The sequence below is a fragment of the Pieris napi genome, chromosome Z (genome assembly GCF_905475465.1).
Source record: "Pieris napi chromosome Z, ilPieNapi1.2, whole genome shotgun sequence".
Lineage (NCBI taxonomy): Eukaryota > Metazoa > Arthropoda > Insecta > Lepidoptera > Pieridae > Pieris > Pieris napi.
Genome location: NC_062259.1, coordinates 13,187,713 through 13,212,012, shown reverse-complemented (window position 1 = coordinate 13,212,012; position 24,300 = coordinate 13,187,713). Strand labels below are relative to the sequence as shown.

Below are 24,300 nucleotides of genomic sequence, written 5' to 3'. Positions count from 1 at the left end.
TGAGTGTGTATTTGTGTATGTAACTGAAGCCTTTATATATACACGAAAATATGCTAAAACATATAGAAATCTAGACGACATTCCTATTACCTAACTGTAACCATACATATTATCGACATTAATCTATTTTAGATAGTGAAAATTACAAATTATGTACATCAATTTGTAATTTCACTACTTTGATTAGTTATACCGATGTTCCCGTAATGCTTTTGTTTCTTCATCCTTTTCTTAGCATGAACTCAGTCAATAATAATAATCTTTTAAGCATTACAATCGAACCCTGAGCAAAAGCTGATTTAACTTTGAAAACTAGTCATAAGCAAGCAAGCTGGTTTCAAATTCTGTTTTGTGTTTATGTTTATATTAATTAATCAATATTTACGTAGACATAAATATTGACTAAAGGCAAAATAATACTGACAATTGTTATTAAATTAAAAGATGTTATAGTAAACTGTTTACTCAAAATATTGTCTAGAATCTGAAACTATTTACAATCTATTCTACACATACTACTGTGTATGCAGTATAGCATTCACACACACATTCAACATTATTTGTAAACATATGTTGCCTGTTAGTTGTATTATCAATTTCTATCAAAACTATGATCAGCCACGACATATATATTTTTGCATTATATAGCCATTATTATTTATAACTTATACATAAGATATCACTTTAAAGTTATGTGTCTGTATTTTAGGGTCTCAATTCATCCACTGAAGCTTCAAGCATGCGTCCCCTGGAGATCGTAGCTCCAAGAATAGACACATATCGGTTCTCCATGGCCAACCTTGAAGAGACCCAAGATGCTGATCTGGATGCCATCCTTGGGGAGCTATGTGCGTTAGACTCGGAGTACGATGAGGAACTGTCCAGGGTATCTGCAGGTAATTAAAATTATTCGATCTCTTGAACGCGCTGGCACGATAATAGAGTTTTGACACCTTCGCTAATTAAATAAAACTCCATTCGAAGATACTTATTTGGTGAGAGATTCTTTGGTTGGTGCTCAGGGTAGTGATTATTAGGGGTGGTAAAGACACGAAATTGTAGACTGAAATGTCAGAGTTTTACTATGACTTCCCTGTTTGTTTGATCGGGTGGGGTAACTTATATATGGAGCTATATTATTTCTAGTTATATCTCATTTCCTTTTCTTTTGCTTCCATAGCAAAGATAGGGTAGTATTTCCTTATCTCTAAGGGCAAGATCTATAGAGCGCACTTAGACTTAGCTCAAACTTTACTTACGAAAAACTTTTAAGCATAAACTATGATTTAGTATTTAAGGACATTTTAACGGTGAGATTGAGCTAATTACAAGACAGAAAATGACAAAATACAAATTGATTGATTTCATGGAATACCTTCTTTATTATCCTTTAAAAAAGTATAACAATAACAAATATTTAAACGGTACACATATATCTTCTATTTATGGGTCAACATATGCAACAGTGCTGCCAGGTATCAAATACGATATCACACCAGTTATTTTAAAGATTCACGTTTCTTTATCTCAATTTTCTATCAAAGGGTACTATATTTTTTTGTAAGCTTCAAAATACAGCCAATTTTGACTGAAATTTGAATCAATATTTCTTTAAATTTTCTGTCACGATTTTTCGACTGCTTGTTTATTTATTTATTTATCTGTGTGTCTAGTGCCATCTAGCGTCTACATTCATAAACATATATCACTGGCTGTGGATGGTTTACACTTTACAGAATTGAAAACTGGAATAAAGTTATTTGCTGTATGGCTTTTATTAGTATTTACATGTGTTTAGATGTCGGCTTGTCGCTCATTGATAGATAATATTTTATCGTTTAAATCCTGGGTAGTTGAGTATTTTTTATTTGAAAATACTTTCTCCACGTATTGTATAACACAAATATATTCTAAATAGCTTTCAAAAAGAATTTTGATATCAGTAGTTAATAGAATCCTAATTTAAACAATTTTTTTTATTACGGAATATTCGGTCTAAAAGTAGTGAAGTCTGTCAATCAATTATTGGTCGATGCTGGTATGTTAAAATGTCTAATTAACAGATTTCTCAACGACTTCGAAAGACCGAGTGGACGGAGAAGTTCCCCAGCGACAGGACATCAAGGAGACAGATGGTGCCTCGCACATAACAAGGACGGACTCCCCTGACAACGACTCCGCCTTTAGTGACACGGTCAGTACAATTGTTATTTACACTTGTAAGCTAAGAAAGCTAAAAAAATGCATATAAATTAAAATAATGATCACGCTTGCCTAGTCATTCATGCAGTACGGATGTATTTATAGTACGTTATTTGAGAGTAGTAACAAAGTCCTTAGTGAAAACTCAATACATTAATAATGACCTAAGATTATTTAGAAACAATAATAATAATAAAGAACAAGTACTATAATACGCTTCTCAAGGAAATTTTTTTCGACTGCCCTGAGAAGGTATTTTGTAGTCAACTTGGAATGTGATTGCTTCTTTATAAATTTAAGATAGATGTAATATTTATTACATCTATCTTAAATTTATTATGTATAAGGAAAACTAATGTTTTCGTTTTTTTTTTATTAAATGTTTTTAGCCCTTCAGGCACAAAGGTTACCAAAGTGGTTTTTGGTGTTTAGTTTTGTGAATTGTAGTTTATTTATAATGTGTTTGAAGTACATATTTTTATATTTTATTAAGTTTAATTGTCTGGAGTCATTGTTGAGATTCACTCATATTATATATATAGGGTAACATTAGATGCATTTTTATTATGATACTAGCTGACCCGGCAAACGTTTGTTTTGCCATGTATATTATTACTAGGAAACATTTTTAACAATAATAAAAAATAGGGGTTGATCGTAGAGGGGTGAATATTTTGGGTTGTATGTATTTTTTAATGGCACATCTAAAAATAATTAAAAATTAAAATTTCGTCCAATAGATAAAAATAAAATGTTAGGGGTGGACAACCCTTATCACTTATGGGTATGAAAAATAGATAGTAGCCGATTCTCTGACCTACTGAATATGCATATAAAATTTGATAAAAATCGGTCCAGCCGTTTCGGAGGAGTATGGGAACGAACATTGTGACACGAGAATTTTATATATATAAAGATATAAACTTTCTGTTACTTAAAATTTTCAATAGTTACGCCCTCCATCTAGACTTTTATAGTGAGTGTTTTGTGTGTGTTCGTGAACTATTATTGTAAGACTAACCTCTTTTTATTCCCAAACTAACAATTTATTCAAATCCTTACGGCTGACGTAATTGTGTGCCTTACTTCCTAGTACGGAGCAGTACAACGAGGTATGTACTCAGGAATATAAGATTATGTATCGACGGCCATCGAAACGTTCTTTGTGGTACATAATGTTTAAAAAAAATTTAATTTATCAGGTTTCAATGCTCTCGAGCGAGTCGTCGGCTTCTAGCAGTGCCAGTTCGAAATGCAAGCCTATGAAACTAACGCTTCATCCCAATCAAAAGGTAAATTAAAAAATATGGCTATTTATTAAGTTCGCTTTGTGTTCTTAGTAATTATATATAACTAGCAGACCGGCCAAGCGTTGCTGTGGCTAAGGTTTTTGTTATATTACATAGTAGTAAACTATTTAAGGAAAACGGTAGGAGAACACCAGTCATGGGGACCACCATGCTTTTTTGGTGGTTATGCCATTAAATTGTAGCTTATGTGAAACGTTGGTACTTTCAACACAGCGCCATCTGTTAGAATTGTGACTATCAAATAATTAACAAATAATTTGCAATAAAATAATATTGCGTGTATAAATTGAGATGTAAGCTATCCTATGATCTTTTAAGTGAGATCAAACTGCACACGGTGTGCAAATTTGATTGAAATCGGTTCAGTAGTTTAGGAGTCCATAGCGGACAGACAACGTGACACGTAATTTATATATATTAAGATTATATATTTATATATTATTTATAAGTTATAACTAATAATGTGGCATTCAGAAAAAAAATCGCAAACTTTGTTAAAATACAATGTTCTTAGATTTGGGTCTCCGATTTTTGAATTTGTATCATGATTATTTGTCAATCTAATGGGTAAGTAGGTATCAGCCTTCTCCTGACACACGCCGTCGACTTTTTGGATCTAAGGCGAGCCCGTTTTTTCACTGTGTTTTCCTTCACCGTTAGAGCGAATCTTAAATGCGCACCGATAAAGAAAGTCCATTGGTGCACAGCCGGGGATCGAACCTACGATCTCAGGGATGAGAGTCGCACGCTGAAGCCACTAGGCCAACACTGTACTGTTTTACTTTGTTACATTATAATATATATGTTAACGTAAAATTGTAAACACCGTTAGATTGTAATCTATCTCGCGAGATTATAAACTGTCGAAAGATTGTGAACCTCAGCTTACTGCTTACAATTTAACGTATTACTATTCGGTAGATTGTACTACACTAACTTAGTTATCATTCAAACTTCTTTGGTCAATTACAGATTAATTTTACTTTCCAACAATTTCATATAAAAACCGAATAATAATACGATAAGTTGTAAGCAGTTCGTTGAGGTTCACAATCTTTCGACAGTTTATAATCTCGCGAGATAGATTACAATCTAACGGTGTTTACAATTTTACGGTGACATATATATATATACTGACTTACTTCATAATACATATATGATATGTTTGAAACGTCTTCATTTGTTTAACAAAAAACCCGGGCTCGCAGTTCAAATAGTCCCTGCAATCTTAATAGACAAACGCGTAGCATATAAGCTTGATACATACATATTGCTTGTATATTTATGTTAAACCTGCTACTGTCACTCAACAGAAGACGAGATATTTTGCTTTTAGCGCCATTATAGCCTAGTCTCATATTCCATATATCAAGTTACATATTTGCTCTTTTTGACTAATCTTTCAGTAAACACGATCTCTAGAAAATACTGTTAGCTTAATGTTCTGGAATATGTGACATGTAAAGGTGAACTTGCAAACTTTAGTTATTAGAAAATAACTCGGCTTTGTGGCACAATATTTTATTTTGGCATGTCGTAGAATCGCTTAGTATATACTCAAACTTACAGGGTACCCTTTATCAACAGAAGGCTGATAAAATAAAAATGGCCTTGGAGCGAATGAGAGAGGCGAACGTCAAGAAACTTTTCATAAAGGCCTTCTCAACTGACGGATCGTCGAAGAGCCTTCTGGTTGACGAGAAAATGACGTGTGGCTACGTCACCAGGTTGCTCGCTGATAAAAACCACGTGACCATGGAACCTAAGTACGCGATCGTTGAGCAGCTCCCAGATTTACACATGGGTAAGTTTTGGTTTTGAGTGTAGTTCGTGCAGCAGCTGTTTACTCAAGTTATGTCTTACCTATGTTATTATAAATATAATCAGTGAAATATTATGTTTAAAAATCGTCAATCACGAAGTAACGAACTTAAAAAAAAATTTCATAAACGCACAAACACTTGAAAAACATTATGAATAATAAACGCCTCACTTATTCAGGGTTCAAATCTTAAATAATTAATAAACCTCGGAACTTGTTAGACAAAATGCGGAAGTTTATGATGAGCTGATAAGTATTTGTTATTCAAATTACGTTGTTATATTTTTTTAAAGTACCTTTTACCTTTGATACAATAATTATATTTATGTGTCAGAATACGCCTCGTTGAAAAACTTACAATTTATACTGACTGGGGTTTAGTGAAGAGATGTTTAAATAACTAGTTATGCATTCGTAAGGGGTTTATTTGAGATACACACACAACTCTAGTGTTGGAATGCTGTGCGGTGCGACTACTAGAGTCTAGAACCATTACTCCCCAGTACTGCCAGGAGTAATCGGGCTACAGAAGTTATCCTTTCCTCAGAATCCTTCTAATTTCTACTCATCTAAACATTTACGTTCTTTAGCATGGCAACATTGATTGCATACACACTAAAACAGACTAGGCTACGACAGAACTTTTTGATTAGAAATAGGAAATTAGTGTTTCATTCTAGTTTAGTTTAGTGACATTAATCACGTGATATGTCCAAAACTTGCAATTTCCAGTACTTGGCACTCTATCTGCGCAGGATGGACATTTCTATATATTTTCATATTTAAAGCATACTGTTGTTTCAGAACGTGTGTACGAAGACCACGAAATGTTGGTGGACAACCTAATGCTATGGACCAGAGAGTCGAAGAACAAAATACTATTCGCAGAGCGACCAGAGAAAAATTTACTTTTTCAAACACCAGAAAAGTTCCTACTTAGCGAAGATGACCGAGGTACTGTATGACTAATATTTTTTTATATAGGACCATTTCGTTTTACCCTAAAATTATGTACAATAGGGAAGTCTGTGAAGAACCTTTTACAAAAGTGTAAAGGCAAGTTTCTGCTCCGGCCTACACTTTCTTTTCCATGGAATAAATATAATGTCCGAGGAAAACGAGATATTTCACGTTCCTCTGGTTTATTATTACGTCTAAAAAGGATATGTAATGTATCCATAGCTCTTAGTTCATTTCTCTCCTAAATCAGGGTATCACAATATTTGTTTGACGTATATTGTTTTCAACAGGTTGGTCCAGCGACCACGACGATAACTTACGACAAGTCATCATCGACGATTTCTTTGGCCAAAGCAGCACAACTCCATCAATTTCGGGACACACTGTACCACCCATGGAAGGCTTTCTCTATCTGAAAAGTGACGTTAAAAAGGGATGGAAGAAGTACTACTTCGTACTAAGACCTTCTGGTTAGTATGTTTATATATTGCCCTGCGAGAGAGCTCATGCGAATGTATGCTATAGGCTTAGTTTTTATATATGCGTCTCAAACTAACGGCAAGGTTTCTAAATTGGTCTATGCAAAATTATGCCTCGTCTATAGATATTTATTTGTCCTTATTGTAATGACACCATTGTATAGTGACTCTAACCGATTAAAGTTTTCTAAATAATATTGGTTATTTTGTCTAGGCCTATACTATGTGCCGAAAGACAAGGTGAAAACGTTGAAGGAGCTGGTGTGTCTGACGACATTTGACAACAACGAAGTGTACGTTGGTGTTAATTGGAAGAAGAAGTATAAATCGCCAACTGACTATTGCTTCGCGATCAAGCATCCGAGACTGCAGCAACCGAAGAGTGTGAAATTCATTAAGTTCCTCTGCGCTGATGACCAGCAGACATTGGATAGGTGGATTACAGCGATGAGAATAGCTAAAGTGAGTATTTATTTATATCATAGCAGTGTATGGCAAGAAAGATCATCTCAAATATCTTTGTAAGGACTCGATTGATTTGATAATGTTTTTGAATAAATAAATTTAATATTAATAATTAAATCTCCCATGCCAAGGTATTATAGGTAACAAATATCACTTGTAAATATTTTGATTTTACGAGAAACAAATATAAATAGAAATGTCGTATTTATAATGTATTTTTACCTTATTCCAGCATGGAAGACAGCTGCTGGAAAACTATAGATTGTTGGTAGAAGAGCTCACTCAAGAAGACTTAGATCACTTGGCCCATGCGCGTTCTTGCTCTGTAAGTTATGGCAAATCCCATTAACCTTCTTGTAAGGCATTACACCTACGTTTGTCTATGACTTAAATTTATTTATACCAACTTTTTCAATATTGCAAAATTCCTTTAATATTTCGAAATAATAAATTAATTACACTCGACTTCAGCTGCTACCTGGAGAAACAAACCAATACAACAGCAACTGAAGACGTCCAGGTCGCACCTGGAAGTATTACTGTTAAAAATCGTAAAATTAATAGAAGACGCGGTAACCCGTACTCCTGCTTGCTTGCAAATATTTGAAGAATATTGTCGAAATAAAATGTGTATAAAAGGTCGGATTTATAATAGTCCCGACCTCTGTGCTGTTAACCATTTAACCATAGAGAAGGGAAAGACAGCAGAACGTTTCTCTAGCACTTGCGCCTAGTCTGCGTGAAAATTTACTCTATTACTAAGATTAGTCTTATCAACTCTTCCTTCATTTCAGATCTCCTCAATACCAACTAAAACCAGCAACCCACCGATAGTAACCAATCCAGTGCAGGCAACATCCAGCAATGCGAGTGTTGCCAATTCCGATATTAGTAGTGGAAGGTTGGTATTAATATTGTCTGGTTATGTTTGTCAAAACAAGATGGCTTTTAATCGGGTGACAATGATATCGGAAAGTTTACTTTAAACCCCATAACTAAATCATTAAACATTTAATTATTGGTATTAAAAAGAGTTTTAGTTCAAAATAAAACTCTTAAATAAATGGTTGGGTGGCTTAAAGTTTCATAAAACTTCATGGGTGAGCTTAATCGCTCGAAACTGAAGCTTTAACAAAAAAGCTATTATAAGGTATTTATTTTATTCTTTGTTAGTATATGGATACCAAAAGCAGAACAGTTGCAAGAAAATCACCTCAAGCAAATCACAAACTCGATTAAAAACTGCATCATGAAATTTTATAAATTTAAGTCCATTAACCCTGATGTTATGACTTATGTGTATTTTAATTTAATTATTTTAGTACATTTGTGCATGTTGCGAAATGCTGTGCGATTTTATTTGAAAAGCTAAGCGTGTACCTATTTCCTAAGTAATATTAGACCGGTTTGATAACGGCCAAAAGTTCAGATGTGTTATACTTCAGCGTTTTAAAACAAAATGGTGATAAGATTAAATGTGTTTATAATTTAAACTAAAGCGAAAAAATCTGTTCACACAATACTGATGTCTCTGCCCTTGTATTCTGTAAACCTGGGTTGAGTGAATTCGAGTCGATATCCGTTCGAGTTCACAGATGGCGCTCTTCACTATTTGATGGTCGTAAAGGTTTTATGTAAGTTAATAATTTTATAAGAGAGGTTTTCGTTGTCAACAGACATTCCCGCGCCTCGTCATCTAGCTCGAGCGGTTGTCTATCAGATGGAGGCACAGCGTCTGAGAGTGCTTTTGATTGCGAGTTTCCTATGGGTAAGATTTTTTAATGTGTGTTCTTACATACCAAGGCATTAATTTTAGAACATTTTTTAGTTACAACAACGGTGAAAGTCGACCATACATTGACATTATTATAATGTATTTTCCTCCATTCTGAAATAATAATATTCTTCTTTGTAATGCCGGTCCACATTCCGACCAGTTCCTTCTACTTCTAATTAAAGTCGCATAAATTATATAATAGACAATTCAAAATCGATTTTTTTTAACCTTTTACCTACTTTAAATTTAATTAAGACTATGATTATAGGTACAATCAAACGCAAGCCATCGATGAAACCGAACATTCCCTTGACCTGGATGACACGGCAACTTAAAGAAATGGCTGAAAAAGACGAAAGTGAGGGAGGTGACACCAGTACCCTGACCCGAAGACCTCGCCAGAGGGATGATACCCTTAAACGGCACGCAGGTGAGAGCTGGTGCAAACCTGAAAACGAACCAGGGGATTGTAGCACTCTCACCAGAAGGCCTAGACATTCTTTAGGTATGCTTTTATTCAATTATGTTTGACCGCTCATTTGGACACCAAGTGATTTTTTCTTGTATTTTTATGGCGTGTAAGTAAAGTTTTTTAGGTTATCTTAAGTGAACCTGCGTTCACTTTGCTGTTAGAATCTTCATCTGTTTATAAAATACTCGTGTACATCAAATATTTGAGATAATAAATATTCTGTAGTATAATAGATCTTTTGTAGTAAATATAAATGTTTTTTTTTTTTTCAGATACCTCCGAAAGTGCAGTCTACAGTAGCAGTAGCATGACGTCATCTAGTCCCGTCCATGAATCGTACGGCATTTATGAAACCATTCCTCGTGACACCTACCGCGCTAGTGTTGACACCGCTTCATCGCTTTACGGATACACCATTTATGATAAAAGTCAAGTAGAAGAGTTCCCTCCGCCTCCCCCAGAAGACACCACAGTAATGTTCAGCTCCACACTCAGTCTTGATTCGTTACCACCGCCACCACCACCCCCACCTGCTGAATCAGTCGAAGACATTTCCGGGTCCCAACTAAGCCTACCCCCGCCTCCACCAGAAATAGAAAATGCCGGTAGAGTACAAGACATCGTGACACAACTCACTGCTCAGCAGATAGAACAAACAGCACCTAAGCGATGCAGCAAAACCTTCCCAAGGCAGCCGTCATTGGACAGCGTCAATTCCGAGACTTCGAAGTCATCCCTACATTCCGACAAGAGTCTAAGACAAAACGCGTACGGCGCTTGCTTAGTCGAACTACAGACCAAAAAGCTAAGTAACGGCAGCTCATCGTTACAAAAGAAGTTAGAACCAGGAAAAGAGCGGTCAAGCTCCATGAAAAAAGTCAACTTTGCTGATGATCTTCCAAGCGACAAGAAGAATAAAAAGATAACTTTCAATTTAACAGAGGCTCCGCCGTCACCCAGAAAACCTTTACCGCCTCGTCGAAATGAAAGCACCAGATTATCGTCTCCAAAGAAATTAGCAGATTCGAACAGTAACCCACCCACAGATTTCCTTAAAGATTTACAAAGAGTGATGAGAAAGAAATGGCAAGTTGCGCAGAAGTGTAAATTGGAGCCGACGACTACGCCACACGAAGTACTTGGATTCAGAGAGTATCCGCTATCAGACGACTATAAGGAGACGAGTGTGTCCATGTGGGTTCAAGAGCACTACGGGGCTGGATCTGTGGAAGATCCGTTTTACGAAAACGTGTATGGAAGGGAAACGATGCCCGTGAGACGCGAGGAGCCAAAGCCGATAAAGAAGAGACCCCCTCCAGCCCCTCCTAAACGAAGTGACTCTACGCATTTAACCACACAACCAGGTGTTCACCTTCCCCACACTCTGCCCACTTCCAACGCTCCCCCGCATCACGTTCAACCGACCGCTTGATTTTTTGACTTTTCGCTCGCTTGTTGCTGGACGAAAGGGGACCGCAAAATAACTGACTTTTAGCGAGCGAAAGTGTAGTGTTAGTGTAGTGATCTGCTCTCTAGTGTTCTCGGCGAGGCTTTGAACTATAACAGTCTGCGAGCAACATTGATTAGCCAACGCATAATCATTCAATTTGAGAGTGGTTTAAGGATGGATGTACGGCCGGCGGCAAAAATGTTTGTGTAAATAGTGAACTGATGAATTTTATCTTCAGAATTTTACAGTGTTTTTTAAGGATTTTTTAATAATTTTTTACAAGATGCATGAACTAGGCCATTTGAGCCCTCGTATACTTTTTGTACACTTTCTAGGAAATTTAAGGCCGATAGGAACCAAATGTTTTAGGAAACCTTATTGATATTAAAATTTTTGTAGCCGACTGTACTAAGGGATACGACCAATGGTTAATTAGGTTATGGATAAAATTGAATGACGGTGCTATTGTGAAAAGTATACTAATGTAGGTGAATGTACTTGTGACCGCAAGGTTTTACCAAATATAATTATATACCGCTTGCTTCTAGGCTAAGATACAAGTATCTTCTATTTATTGGAATTCATTTATGTTCCTAGTAGTTGCTCTGTCCGAGTAATTAATTTTTCAATTTCTACATATCTTGTTCCGATCTTCGAATGTACTATACGACCTACTCTACCTATTCACTGTCACTTTTGACAGATTTTGTGAATGACAAATGGTCACTTGACAGATGAAAATCTGTCAAGTGGCAAAATGTGTAGTAATTGAGTATATTAGCTATATTAAACCCCCGTGTACACGTGAAATACCCCATGTATATAAACTTTTTGCCAAGGACCATTATTTGCGCCGGCGCATTGCTGATCTCACTCCGATTTTTTTGTGGCTGTGACGAACACATGGCGAATTGATTTCTGTGACTGTACCGTGAAATATAGGTAGCTGGGGTTTGATTCCATTGTAAAATATATATAAATATAATTCTGAAAAAAATACTATCTATAAATTAAAATGGTAGCTAATTATCTATATGTTATTTTTATGATATTTTAGAATGGAAAAGTCTCAAAATCATAGCCGACATTTTGAATCATTTAATGCGATACAATTTTACAAACTCCATTTCTTAAACAGACATTTATGAATGTTTGAACATCGAATCATATCCCAGTCACCAAAGCTTCGTAGATTTGATTTATGATTTCAAAATTAGGATAAAAGTGTGAGGCTTTGTAGGAAAATATTCAACTTGTTGGTTATTTAAAATTTACCTTAGTATATAATCTCGAGTAGTTGAAATTTTATGCAAATAAATGTTTATAATTTAAGACACGGAATTTCGTTTTTTTTAAATTAAAGTTGATACCTCCGTAATTTACTGTTATATTCATATATATATAACAGATTCAAAGATCAATTGTGGACGCCCCACAGGTCTTTCAATTTGAGCATTCCACTCATGGACTGACATTATTTAGATTATTCGTAACTACGAAAACTCACCCATCCAATTCTCCTTTTGGGACGTAAGACTGAATACATGTTCCGGGATTTTGACAATAACTTTGCGTCCAAAATTACTTGACAAGTAGCATTACTGCCTAAACATCGCCTCTCAACTTAACTAACATATAAACTTAATGTATAGAAATAATTCTGCTAAAACAGTTAAGCATTCTTTATAAGTAGAATTTAAACACTTAAAGACTAACAAGATCAATAGGAGTTTATCTATGGTGTGTATAAAATAAACACTGATCGGGTCACTACTACAATTATTCTGGATGTGTATGTACACTTTAATTCGGTATTAAAAAGAGAAATGGACATAAAGCAAAAAACTACGTTTCGTAAACCATTTTTATCGTATTTATCGTAAATAAGATTTGATGCCATTGTATTTGTTCATAGCTCTTTTGTAAAACCAAAGAGTTTTCATAACTGTTCTATTTTATTCATGCATGTATTCTTATACTGTGGTTAAATTATTTAGAATGTAAATTAAGATATAATATAGGACCATCCGTGCATATTTATCTTGAACCCATTCTTGTGATTGATGTGAAGAGACGCCAAGAGGAATTGGAATAATTATGCTTCAATATTACTAAGATAACAGACGCATGCAGTGTACTTTTAGAATATTGTAAATGTTTTAATTTCCTGTTTTGATATATTAAGTTATATGTATTCAATTGCGGTTGGGTGCGTGCTAACCAGAGATGTTCAGGCCTTAATCTAAATAAATCCAAGTATCATACATCATCCATTACATAACACCTGAGAAACGATTGTAAAGTGTCGATATGTAAAGATGAAAACAAACTATGACATACTGAGTTCGTAATTTAATGAATTTTACCTTTAACAATATTTATCAAAAACATTTGGAAGACTGGTATTATCTTTTTTTCTGCAATGTATCTCATTTCTTTTCATATAATATTATGCATGCCGCAAGCTTAGTTGACTCGGGAAAGATTCCTTGGATTGTCACCCGCGGGTCAGGTAAGTGTGCGGCGTGTACTGATGTCAGATGACGTCCAAGTCATGAGCCCTCCAAAAGTTGTATCCTTGACGGCTATCGTATCGTATAAAGTGATTTGCGTGTAATTTTAAGTATCGTAAAACGCATTTAATATGTTTAAACTGTACAGAACAAACTAATTGTAATATTATTAATTATTTTTTCAAATATAACGAAATTCCGATATAAATGTATTTTAATTCTAACCTTATTACCTTGTCCTCACTGAATCTCTAACACACGAATAGAATGTGCCAATTAGGAAATCACATAAGTGTGAATTTAAACTTAGCTCAGGCTTTGCTGTTGCCGAACTTAATACCTAATCGAGGTTGTGGTATACAAGGCAGATCAGAAATATACGTTTTTTTTTAATAAAAATAAAATATTTTATGTTTATTATGGATTATAAGATACATGTATCACTTATTCTACGTCATAAGTCATCTTTCGTCATCATATCTTCTTCAGATAAGTGTAAGCTAAGGCTAATAATCTAAACTTTCCAATCCAATACCTTTTATAGAGTCGTGCTTACTTTTCTCTTCTGACTCTTAAGGCCGATTTACATTATCTTAGTGTTTAGGAGAGTATTTTAGTACAACTTGAAAGGCAAGTTCTTTAGTGATTTAGTGCGTTGCGAGTGAACGTTTACATTTCTTCCAGTAGAGTATCATTACAGCGCCACAATGAACGCGCAACGACGTAAGTACGCTTCAAGCTCGCTCCGCTGTAGGAAACAGTCCTTTTTATTAATAAGGAAAGGAACACGTAGGTGACATGACAAATATTAAATAGCTGTTTGAGGTTTAGAGTAGGTAAGTAGGGATGAAAAAGTATTTAAGCTTGCGTTTTAATCATTGTAAATATTTATTAGCTGTGCTCTTATTATATGTATGCTGACATTTATATTATTTGACGTTTTAAACATAAATATTTATGATTCAGTTATTTTAATTTTATTAATAGTATATTTTGATAAAAAAATGTTAAGTTAAAAGATGGACAGTGAAGGTATTTACCAGATAATAATTTTTAATATTAGTAAAGTTCAGTTCAGTATTTTGATACGTCATCCGTTAGGTACTATATCTTAATGTGAGGTCTTGGCGTCACATTGCTGCATCCTTTTTTAATTTTGTGTCCCATGACAATTATCGGTTGTATGACACGCAGGTTTTCTCACAATGTTTACCTTTATGGTACGACTGTTCGAATAATTCCGCGGTGCACAACCGAGATCCGAATACATGACCTCAGACTATCGTTTAACCTCGTAATAGTAGTAAGCTGCTGCTTCTATAGAATATGAATATATATCATACTCGTTCGAATATCCACCTACAAAATCAATCCTGTATTAAATTCCCAATGTGTCATCTATTTAGAAGACTGTAAATGTATAAGAGTGGGTGGCCACCTCGAGGCTGTTCGTTGGAATCTATGGCCGAGATCATATCACTCCAGTCCTGGGCCTCTGGCACTTGATGACTGGACCTCAGACCCACATATTTGGCTTTACTATGTCGAGAGTTCGGATGGATTGTTACCTGAAGATGATGTGCTAAGGTAGACGTAAGCAATTTGCTTTCTTTCACACCATTGTCATTATAATCTGATAAGGAAAACACGAAAAACTATAGAAGCTAAAATTGCCTCTTACCCAACAATTAACTTCATACTTTGGTAATAGACATAGTCAGGGGCGGTGTGAGCACTCGACGCTGTCATGGCCTCATAAACGGAAATGAACTAAAAACTGTAAAGAGCTAAGCACTTGGTTCAAGACCATATTGACTAATTTATAAAGATAGTACCGCCAGAGCTGAACCTCTTTTTATTTATTAGATAGGCACTCGTCTATAGTTAAACAGAAGTGATAGATTATAATGATTCAATCCTAAATTAATACTAGTATTAGCCTTAGATCGCTTATAATAATAAAACTAACTATATTGAGCGTGCGACTCCCATCCCTGAGTTTGTAGGTTCGAACCCAGGACCATTGTTCTTTTCTGTCTGTGTTTAGCATTCCCTACTACCGAAATCTCAGGCCAAAACCAAGGATTGAAGCGCCATTGGCTTTTTATAATCAGTAGAAACATAGAAATGTAGCCTTTGTAGACATTGACATAACATTTATTACTAATAAAAACACACACACAAAATAACAATAATCAAAGAAAAAAAAATATAATGAGAGAAATCAACAAAAAAATCCCTTTTCCCATTCGGTTCGTTTCAAGTGTGTAATGCGTGTGTGTGGTTGTAATTGGCCCTGGCTTAGCATTATGCCGAGGAGCAGAATCTTCCACAGCACTGGTCATTCTGCCAGAGACCATAGCAGCTAGTTTGCATCAGCAAAATTTTACACAAGAATTTTTCTAGGTCCACAAACACTCAGTACTGGTCAATACACGATGTGCAACGGTATTTCATTGGCGAGCTGCATTGTGAGACGGTTCTCTTCACGTACCAGTACCCCAACATTCGGATGCCAACACGCTTGGGCAGTTATTTCCTAAAAGCTAATACTGCTCTTAAGTTACCCACAGCGTTGTATATGAAAGAATTGTTTAGATCCTTAGAAACAACTTTGAAGGTAACATAGCTCAAGGCTTTTATTTTCTCATACAAATATGTCTGTCCCATTTGTATCCTTAGATTGTGTGTGTTGTGTGTGAATCTTAGATTGTTTAAATTTAAATTTTTTGAGGTTGAAAAGCGTTTCAAACCATTCTTAAACATTATCTGGCGACGCCAAGCCCACCAAACGATACGACTATACGAAATTAAAAATACATCTGGCTGTTACGTTTTACCCTCAAACTGGAAATTTCTTTCGGTTAAGGATTGTTTATTTGGTTAATGTATACGAATATTTCTCTCCTCTCTCAGAAAATGGTGCAAAATCAAGCGCAGATGCATCGACTGATATTTTGCGATCAACTTATTATATTAAACAGACTGGATTACTACAAACGAAGGACATTCTTCAAACTACTTGAGCATATACTGAGGTAATTTTAATTGCTTTACAGAAAACGGAGAATTCTACTTAGAATAAAATCGTGGCTATAGAAAATTGCTATGACTTTTGATTAATAAAATGATTAAAAACTTACGTGTACGTGAGTAGGAAAATTACTAAATTAACGAGAAGGTTTCGCCTGGAGTAGTTATAACATTTTAAAAGTTTATTCAAATTAACCAACTAACTGCATGGTAAGCATAATATTTTTTTATTACATTAACAATTATTCCTTGTATAATTTTAGTTTCCAAGAGAACTTGCAGCTGGTTTCCTTAGAGAACATGTGTTGCAGTCGCCTGGAGGGTGTACGTCTAATACAGCAGTTAGCTTGTTTCAATTCTCATTCACTTAAATATCTGTTCTTGTGGCGATTTGTCCTGCCCAATGAGAACCCACTTTTGGTCAACTACTCTTACCTAACAGGTAACCTAATTAATAATAGAATTGGTATTTTATTTGCAAATTAAGGTTTAATTTTTATGATTGATAAGTGTTTTTGAAGACGAGACAAATTAAGGTGCATTGATTAGCATCCTCAAAGAAATAAGTGAGCAATGTTGGCCCTCAGCTTCAGCGTGCGAACCACATCCCTGAGGTCGTAGGTTCGTACTCGGCTGTGCACCAATTGACTTTCTTTCTATATGCGCATTTAAAGTGCGCATAGGTGAGGAAACCGGCTTCCCTTAGACCCAATAAGTCGGGCACAGGAGGCTAATCATCTACTTGCCTATTAGATTGACAAATGATCATGAAACAGATACAGAAATCTGAGGCCCAGTCCTTAAAAGGTTGTAGTGCCACTGTTTTTTTTATATAAGTTACAAATAATAGCTGAAACGTGTAAATGTAGTATATATCCGACAACCCATTTTTTTTTCTAAATTAATTATGATATTCATGGAGTGGAGAAATAATATTTATTTTAGTTTTACAGTCTGACTAATGGGTCTGATACAAATTTTAAAAAATCTAGGATGATTTATATAATTTACAAGTCAGCCGCTTTTTATTTATTCTTAATAATTGCTTTTAAAAAGAAATTGTACAATAAACTACTTACAGATAGAGCTAATTAATAAACTTCATAAACAAGTTGACAACGTCATTTTTATATAAATGAAAAATGTACACGTGAAGTAAAAAATACTAAAATTAAAATGATACTATGCGGTCCCTTACTACTCCTGTGTATTCCTTGTCTAAAACTATTGTGTGTAATTGTTCCTTGTGCCTCTATTCTTAGCGTGGTTGGGATGTATATGGGAGGCGTTTTTTCGACATTCAGCAATACTACTAATGTTAAATTGAACACGTTTATAAATAACACATCGTTTTGATGAAATCAAGACTAATTATTGGAAACGAGAAAACTCATTCGGTTGGAAATGAGAAAACTGAGGGACCAGTTTATAAGAGAAATGAAGCACTTATATAACCTTTACCTATCAGTACGCCCCACCTTGAGTATACGGCGGCGATTCATTGGTCAAGGCTAGCAAAGCTGTTACTCAGGGATAAAGTAACATTCTAGTGGAGAAATATTTCTTTTTAAATAGGACCATTTTTTGTTTATTCGTTAAACACATACACAAAGCAAACCTATCCTTTCTGTAATATTACTATAATGAAGTATATGTATACGTGTAATTTATATAATAAAGAGATATATGTATCAATGGTTTTATGTTTTCAAACCAACCTTTTATTAAATATATACCTTTACCTAATTTTCAAAATAATGAAGTGACTTATAAACAACATTTAAATACAAATTATAACAACACAAATTAGATTATCGTCAAGTCATACATTATGCTAATAAATTACCGTACCATACACAAATGTGCCAAAGTAGGTTAGGTTATAAGTAACTTTTGAAGTTGTTTGCCAGTCACACGTTGCCATGGCAACAAAAAGCTTTATTAATGGCTACGGACGAAGAGAAATGTAAAGTGGCGAAATTACTCCAAGATTTAGAAGTGCCCGAGATAAAAATGCCCGAACGATGCTCTGGATTAGTGAAAGAATTTGAGCAGATATATGGGCTGGAAATGGAAAGTGAGGTTTTAGTAGAAGAGATTTACGATAATCCTTATGTTGTCGATAAGAAGTTGTTGGAAGAGAATGAGAGGAAGTTACAAGAGCTGTTGGCTGAGAATAAGCGGTAAATTTTATAATACGAAACTCCATAAATAATAATTAGTTAAAGTTTTTTTTTTTGTTTTTGACCCTCAGGAGTCTTAGAAGCTTACGTGCGTATTGATAACGAGGAAAAATTGATATCTTCATCGTTACAGGGCCAAAAAACAGTTGCCAGAGAACGTGATGTCTGGACCTGATCCAAAACGACCGTGGCGTACACAATCAAGCAAAGAAAAACTTTTTCGTATCGACAACGATATCAAAAGACATTTGGAGAAGGGCGATCTGTCTATCGATCCCCTTCAAGAAGAAGAAATGCAAGATCTGGTGAAGGAATGTAGAGAAGAGACACTACGAAACCCACCCGTAAACCCAGACCGGCTCCGGGAAACAGTGGTTGAGGCACGGAAGAATCTACCTAATTTCCAATACCGCACGATTGAGAACAGCACAGCAACAAATATTCTCCCTAATGCTCACGAAAAGACCTCTGAAGTGCTTACTCAAGTATTTCCTTAATTGTTATAATATGTCATAGCGTCCAATTAAAATCAGACTGAGGGCCGAACTCTGGCAATCAGTTTTTCCCGTACGTCAAAAAAATATTGGAGTTACAGATCACGCTGTCTCAACTGTAAATCTTAACCAAGACGTATTCAAAAATGTTACATAACTTAAAATAGTATTTCTTCTAATAAGTTTGACTAGTCATTTCGAACATAATTCGAATTCGATTTTATAAGAGCTGTCTTGATTAGTTTTTATAGAACTATAAATGTGTGTTTAGTGGTAAACAATAAAAATATTACATATTTCCTTTAAATTGTTATTATATTATCAACTTCAAGTATATGGATGAAACTGTTGTCCAGCTCCAAGCTATAATCTTTTCATTGCCATTCAAATAAAGGTTTGCGCGAATCAAGTATAGGTAATTAAAATTCATAATAATTATTCTATATGGGTGTGTCACGTATTTTTTTATATATAATTAAACCTGGGACGACTTTTAAATTAATGTAACAATTAACTTATACCTATATAAATGCAATTTTTTTTAATCAAAGAGTTATAACATAATCAATTTAACTAGAATTTTGGGTACGGTTATCCGTTGTAATGAATTTAAAACGAACAAGCTAATTTTACTAAATCTATATGTATAACAAGTATAACTTATTTTAAGGCAGTGGTAAGCACATACCACGTCCAGAAACTAGACACTGTTTCCTGCGGAGTCTGGCGGAGATGAGGAATTTGCGAATGTTGGCATTAGAGTACTCTTTCATTGCGGACAGCACCGGGGCAGCTCTCATTTCCTTGCTTACCATTTTGCGCAGACCACATTTTCGTTTGCAGGTAAAATCACTGTATCGACATTCATATTATAATATTTTTTGTATTAGATTTAGATATTACATTCACCTGGTAATCGACGAAAACCTCAGGCAATTATTCAATAATCCTAGGAAATTGCCGGCTCCGTTTTCGCTGAGATCTTGATACCTTGTTGGAAAATATTAGACGGTAAACACTTTCCGTCTTATTCTTAAAATCATTGTAATTGCTTTCTAATTAAAGGACTCTTTCATCTCTTTCTATCAAATTGTATTTACACTAGGATGAAAAAAGACATATCAGTATTGCAATAAAACAGTTTTTTTTATCAATATGGTGATAAGAGTTTATGTTGATTTTCCTATTTCAGTTAATTTGTCGTGAGGATCAAATTCCTGGCCGCGCAGACGCGTCTCTCGGTGTGGGCGGTCATCATATACCTGATACGGCCTGGCGACGAGTTAATATCGCCTGCCCCGATTTATATTTATTGATGGCTTTCTGTTAGTAGAATATAGAAGTTTAATGTTATTTATGCCCATACTTAACGCTGTAACAGCGTTTCTAATTAACGAAATTTAAAAACATATAGAGAAAAACCTTTAGAAAGAGATCCTCTACATAATTGTTCTGACATTAATTTTTGTTAAAATCAAAAGAAAAAAGTTATTAAGCAAAAAAGGAAATATTTCACTTTTTTACTCATAACTTTTTAATTTTGACCTTATGATAAAAAGTCACAGAGCCATAATTGTACGTCAAGCGATTTGCTACAAAATATGTTTTCACAAATTTTTTGTACTATGGATAGTTTAGGAGATATAGCCAAAATCGTGTTTTCACCCCTTTTCCCAAAATTTTTTAAATTTCGTTAACCGGCCGGGGGACAAGGGCACCAACTCAACAAATTTGAGTTTAAGCTTCTATTGACCCCCCTACATGTTCCATAAATAAAATTACGTCCTCTAACAAATGCAGCAAATGTGACTATTAGGTTACCTACAAATTAATTTTTCAGTCCGAATACGGGACTACGACAACATCCGTCGGTTCTTGACACCCAGCATTCCTCTCCGGGAGACACATTTGCAATTTGGCATCGACCTATTTAAACAGCAAAGGCAGGATTCCGACTTAAGCTGCTTTATTAGACACATTGCCTGGCGATACGGTGATACCTTGGGTAAATCAACTTGTCTTTGGAAATTTAATAAGTCATTGTAGACATTTAAACGTGACCGTAAAAGATATTCCGACCGCTGAGGATATGTAAAACCTCTCGACTTTAGCACTTAGCATCTTAGACTGGTCGAGGACCTTCCCTTTAGGTCGGAGAAAAGCATCTTCTTTCCTCCACATAGGATTACTATTTACAATCGACAGACGTGACAACATGACATGGTTAACTGAAAACTTCTCCAAGTGTACAAAATAGAACACTTAGCCCTATTTAATACCGAATGTATTTCTTTTAGCCAAACAAAGGCAGTGTTTAGGGACTAGAAACGAACATCTTTATACACAGAGATTTAGATATTTGTATTATTTCAATAGTAATTCTTAAGTTATATAAAATTTTGATGTTTTTATCATGGTGATTGGTGGATGGGAGGTCCGAAATGTAATACCTAGGGAAACAAAAACTGTACAGTTTTAACTACTACGAGTTTCTTGTCTAAGATTATATATGAGACGTGGAATTTAAATAAAATTTCTATAAAATGTACTTTGTTTAGTAACCCTCAGTATTCACCAATGGCGTGGCGCGATCTTTCAACTCCAAGGCATCGTAGAGCTGATACCTGGGCTGGTGAGACTGCTGTATATAGGCCTGGTGGATGAAGGCGATTTGCGAAGCTTGTTCAATTTAATAGCGTGCGGAGTTGTCAGAAGTATATATCAATCCTTATTTACTAACAAATTGTTTAGATTAGTGTTTTTTTAATTGCGTCTGTACAAATTACAATATTCATATCTATAACGTTTTGCAGAATTGAAACAAGTGAATATACAAGTCCAAGATGAAGAGAGTAAACGGGAATTTTGGTCAGACACTGTTCGTAAACTAAACGAAGAATTCAAAGACATCATGTCACTTTATGATATTGAATTTTGTTTAAAAATTTATAAAAGTTAAATTTTTTAAATCTGTGTTTTGTTTAATCTAAATTCTAAATAGCTTAGAAATCATAAAAAATCTGCTCTTACAATATTCCTCAGATATATTTTGTAATATGTCAAAACATCTCATGGGGCATGTGGTGGTCAAATTTCTACTGCTTGATCTTCTTTTTATTAACAAGCGGTCCCCTAAACTTGTTCTTAAAGTGAGTCGCTCAGAGAATTTAGAGCACGGCTTCGCTACTCTTGTGGGTAATAAAAAGACCATTATCAAAAAAGTAGAATGTTTATTTTTACATTTTAACAATGTTTAGTCGCAGGCACGCGATACATATTTTGAAACTTTACCAATAAAAAGTAAATATTTGCTACAGCAATAATCGTTACTATATACATTTTAGCGCTGTGGGAGACGGGGGTTTCCCCACATGAGCGACCCTAGGGAACGTTCGCTACAGCGCTAGTGTGGAAGACCACAAGCGTCCAATTCCGAGCGTCTGTACTGAATAAATGATAAAAAAAAGTTGAAAAATATTTTAATTTCATTATATACTAAAATTATATGGTACAGTGAAAACTCGTTCAATCGGGGGTGGTCTATTTGCACCCACTTCCAATCGATCCTATTATAATTACAGCCGTCTCGTTGACCCGAATCGAGCCGGCTATATTATTATAAATCACGGGATGTCAAAATTTCAAGATTTAAAAAAATCCCACAAATCAAGTATCACTGTACTAAATCTATTTTTTTTTTAATTTTATTTTTATATCATATCTAGCATCAATCTTGATGGTATAATTTTTAACGAAACACCTACCAAATAAAATATCAAATTTAGTGTAGTCCATTCGTCAAGATTGATTCGGCTTAAAGTGATTAAACTAAAATATGACTAACACGTGTTACTCTATAATTATACAAAGCAGTCGGCCTACGTTTAGCCAATTCGCCGGCCGCTCCTCTCTCTCTCCTCTTCCGATCTCACAATAGGTCAAATGAGGGTGGCGTCGGCGTACTTACGATTATAGAAATCATTACTAACAACGAATTTTTCCATCGTCAAACAGGGCCAACGGGCTAATAGGAATGCCGCATCGATTATAACAAAAACCCTGATTATCAAACTTCATACATAAGCTAGTAACAAGCGTAATCACGTTATAAATCTCACTAATGAACCGGGTCGAGTTCTCAAATCGAAAACCTTTTCACCTCACCCGAGTTGAAATGTCCATATAAAAATTTATATACCATATTTACGCGACATATATTCTGTATACGATTCGTTATCTCTATAGAATGATAATATTTGAGACGATAGATCCGCGCCGTTAATTATAAATAAATATATTAATTTTAACTAATATTCTTTAAATTGTAAAATAAGATTTTTAACCTATGTATTGATACAATATCTCTATAGCGATCCGGCGGCAACGCGGGGGGGGCGAGGGGTGCGGCCTGTCAGGCTTCGGAACACGAGTCTTCGTTGTCCGCCTCCCTTATGCTCGTGAAGAAAGATGTCAAAGCTTTAAGCATAACCGCTGAAAAAAAAACAATTTGAGTTCGACAATTATATGATGAAAATAAAATGTAATTGCAATATTATATTCGTTCAAACACTAACGAATATCATTGTTACAAATTATAATAAGAATAACTCAAATCCCTAAGGCCCGAGACATAGCACTAAGAACCACAAAAGAAACAATATCGAATGTTTGTTTATGCCATATGGGAACTTAACCCGATAATTTAAAAAATAATTGAATTTACTAAAAAAGGGATATTTAACATAAGCGTCCAATAACAGTCAGTCAGTTATTATTTTACAGTCTCTATTACCGGGGAGACACTTTCTTCTTGTGTACTAAATATTTTAAATAACCTCATACAAAATACCTTCTCGAATATTTTTAATTAAGAATAGTGTCAATGTTGGTTTGACAATAATTGCTTAGAAAATTAAAAACAACAAGCAATATTTTTATACCTTTTCCCTCCGGCTCCATCTCTGAAGTCTCCCATGCAATAAATCCATCCACAGATATTACGTATTGCTCATGTAGATATTGGAAAATGTCTAATGTTAAGCCTGAAACAAATATAATATAATTTTAGTCAAAACATTTTTAAACTTGATATTGATTTTTAAATAGGGTTTTTGTTAATAATTTTTGAAATGAAAGATTT

The 24,300-nt window shown here is 34.8% G+C and overlaps 4 protein-coding genes across 16 annotated transcripts in view; 3 read left to right on the top strand and 1 right to left on the bottom strand.

The window, feature by feature from the left end:
- The window catches only part of LOC125062383 (amyloid beta A4 precursor protein-binding family B member 1-interacting protein), a 66,435-nt gene extending 52,773 nt beyond the window's left edge, over nucleotides 1-13,662 (top strand). For 3 of the 5 annotated variants that reach the window (XM_047668269.1, XM_047668268.1, XM_047668266.1), the window contains 12 exons: nucleotides 710-896; nucleotides 2,064-2,194; nucleotides 3,405-3,494; nucleotides 5,082-5,316; nucleotides 6,139-6,288; nucleotides 6,585-6,764; nucleotides 6,988-7,235; nucleotides 7,471-7,563; nucleotides 8,033-8,139; nucleotides 8,915-9,006; nucleotides 9,284-9,520; nucleotides 9,760-13,662. In XM_047668269.1, the coding sequence (XP_047524225.1) occupies nucleotides 710-896; nucleotides 2,064-2,194; nucleotides 3,405-3,494; nucleotides 5,082-5,316; nucleotides 6,139-6,288; nucleotides 6,585-6,764; nucleotides 6,988-7,235; nucleotides 7,471-7,563; nucleotides 8,033-8,139; nucleotides 8,915-9,006; nucleotides 9,284-9,520; nucleotides 9,760-10,919 (2,910 nt within the window). In that variant the 3' untranslated portion in view covers nucleotides 10,920-13,662. The remainder of the gene's footprint in view (nucleotides 1-709; nucleotides 897-2,063; nucleotides 2,195-3,404; nucleotides 3,495-5,081; nucleotides 5,317-6,138; nucleotides 6,289-6,584; nucleotides 6,765-6,987; nucleotides 7,236-7,470; nucleotides 7,564-8,032; nucleotides 8,140-8,914; nucleotides 9,007-9,283; nucleotides 9,521-9,759) is intronic. The other 2 variants (XM_047668270.1, XM_047668267.1) reach the window with 2 other exon arrangements.
- A 721-nt stretch (nucleotides 13,663-14,383) lies between these two features.
- LOC125062886 lies at nucleotides 14,384-22,133 on the top strand. The gene is made up of 10 exons (XM_047669112.1): nucleotides 14,384-14,482; nucleotides 14,857-15,037; nucleotides 15,857-16,070; nucleotides 16,367-16,488; nucleotides 16,747-16,925; nucleotides 19,831-20,003; nucleotides 20,353-20,485; nucleotides 21,001-21,165; nucleotides 21,719-21,874; nucleotides 21,974-22,133. The coding sequence occupies exons 1-10, from the start codon at nucleotides 14,470-14,472 to the stop codon at nucleotides 22,117-22,119; spliced, it is 1,482 nt and encodes a 493-aa protein (XP_047525068.1). The 5' UTR covers nucleotides 14,384-14,469; the 3' UTR covers nucleotides 22,120-22,133.
- LOC125062887 lies at nucleotides 18,353-19,569 on the top strand. The gene is made up of 2 exons (XM_047669113.1): nucleotides 18,353-18,666; nucleotides 18,800-19,569. The coding sequence occupies exons 1-2, from the start codon at nucleotides 18,428-18,430 to the stop codon at nucleotides 19,161-19,163; spliced, it is 603 nt and encodes a 200-aa protein (XP_047525069.1). The 5' UTR covers nucleotides 18,353-18,427; the 3' UTR covers nucleotides 19,164-19,569.
- A 240-nt stretch (nucleotides 22,134-22,373) lies between the features above and the next one.
- Nucleotides 22,374-24,300, bottom strand: part of LOC125062808 (eukaryotic translation initiation factor 4 gamma 3-like) — a 32,195-nt gene continuing 30,268 nt past the window's right edge. For all 9 annotated transcript variants that reach the window (XM_047668974.1, XM_047668968.1, XM_047668972.1 and 6 more), the window contains 2 exons: nucleotides 24,101-24,202; nucleotides 22,374-23,651 (listed from right to left, as the gene is read on the bottom strand). In XM_047668974.1, the coding sequence (XP_047524930.1) occupies nucleotides 23,572-23,651; nucleotides 24,101-24,202 (182 nt within the window). In that variant the 3' untranslated portion in view covers nucleotides 22,374-23,571. The remainder of the gene's footprint in view (nucleotides 23,652-24,100; nucleotides 24,203-24,300) is intronic.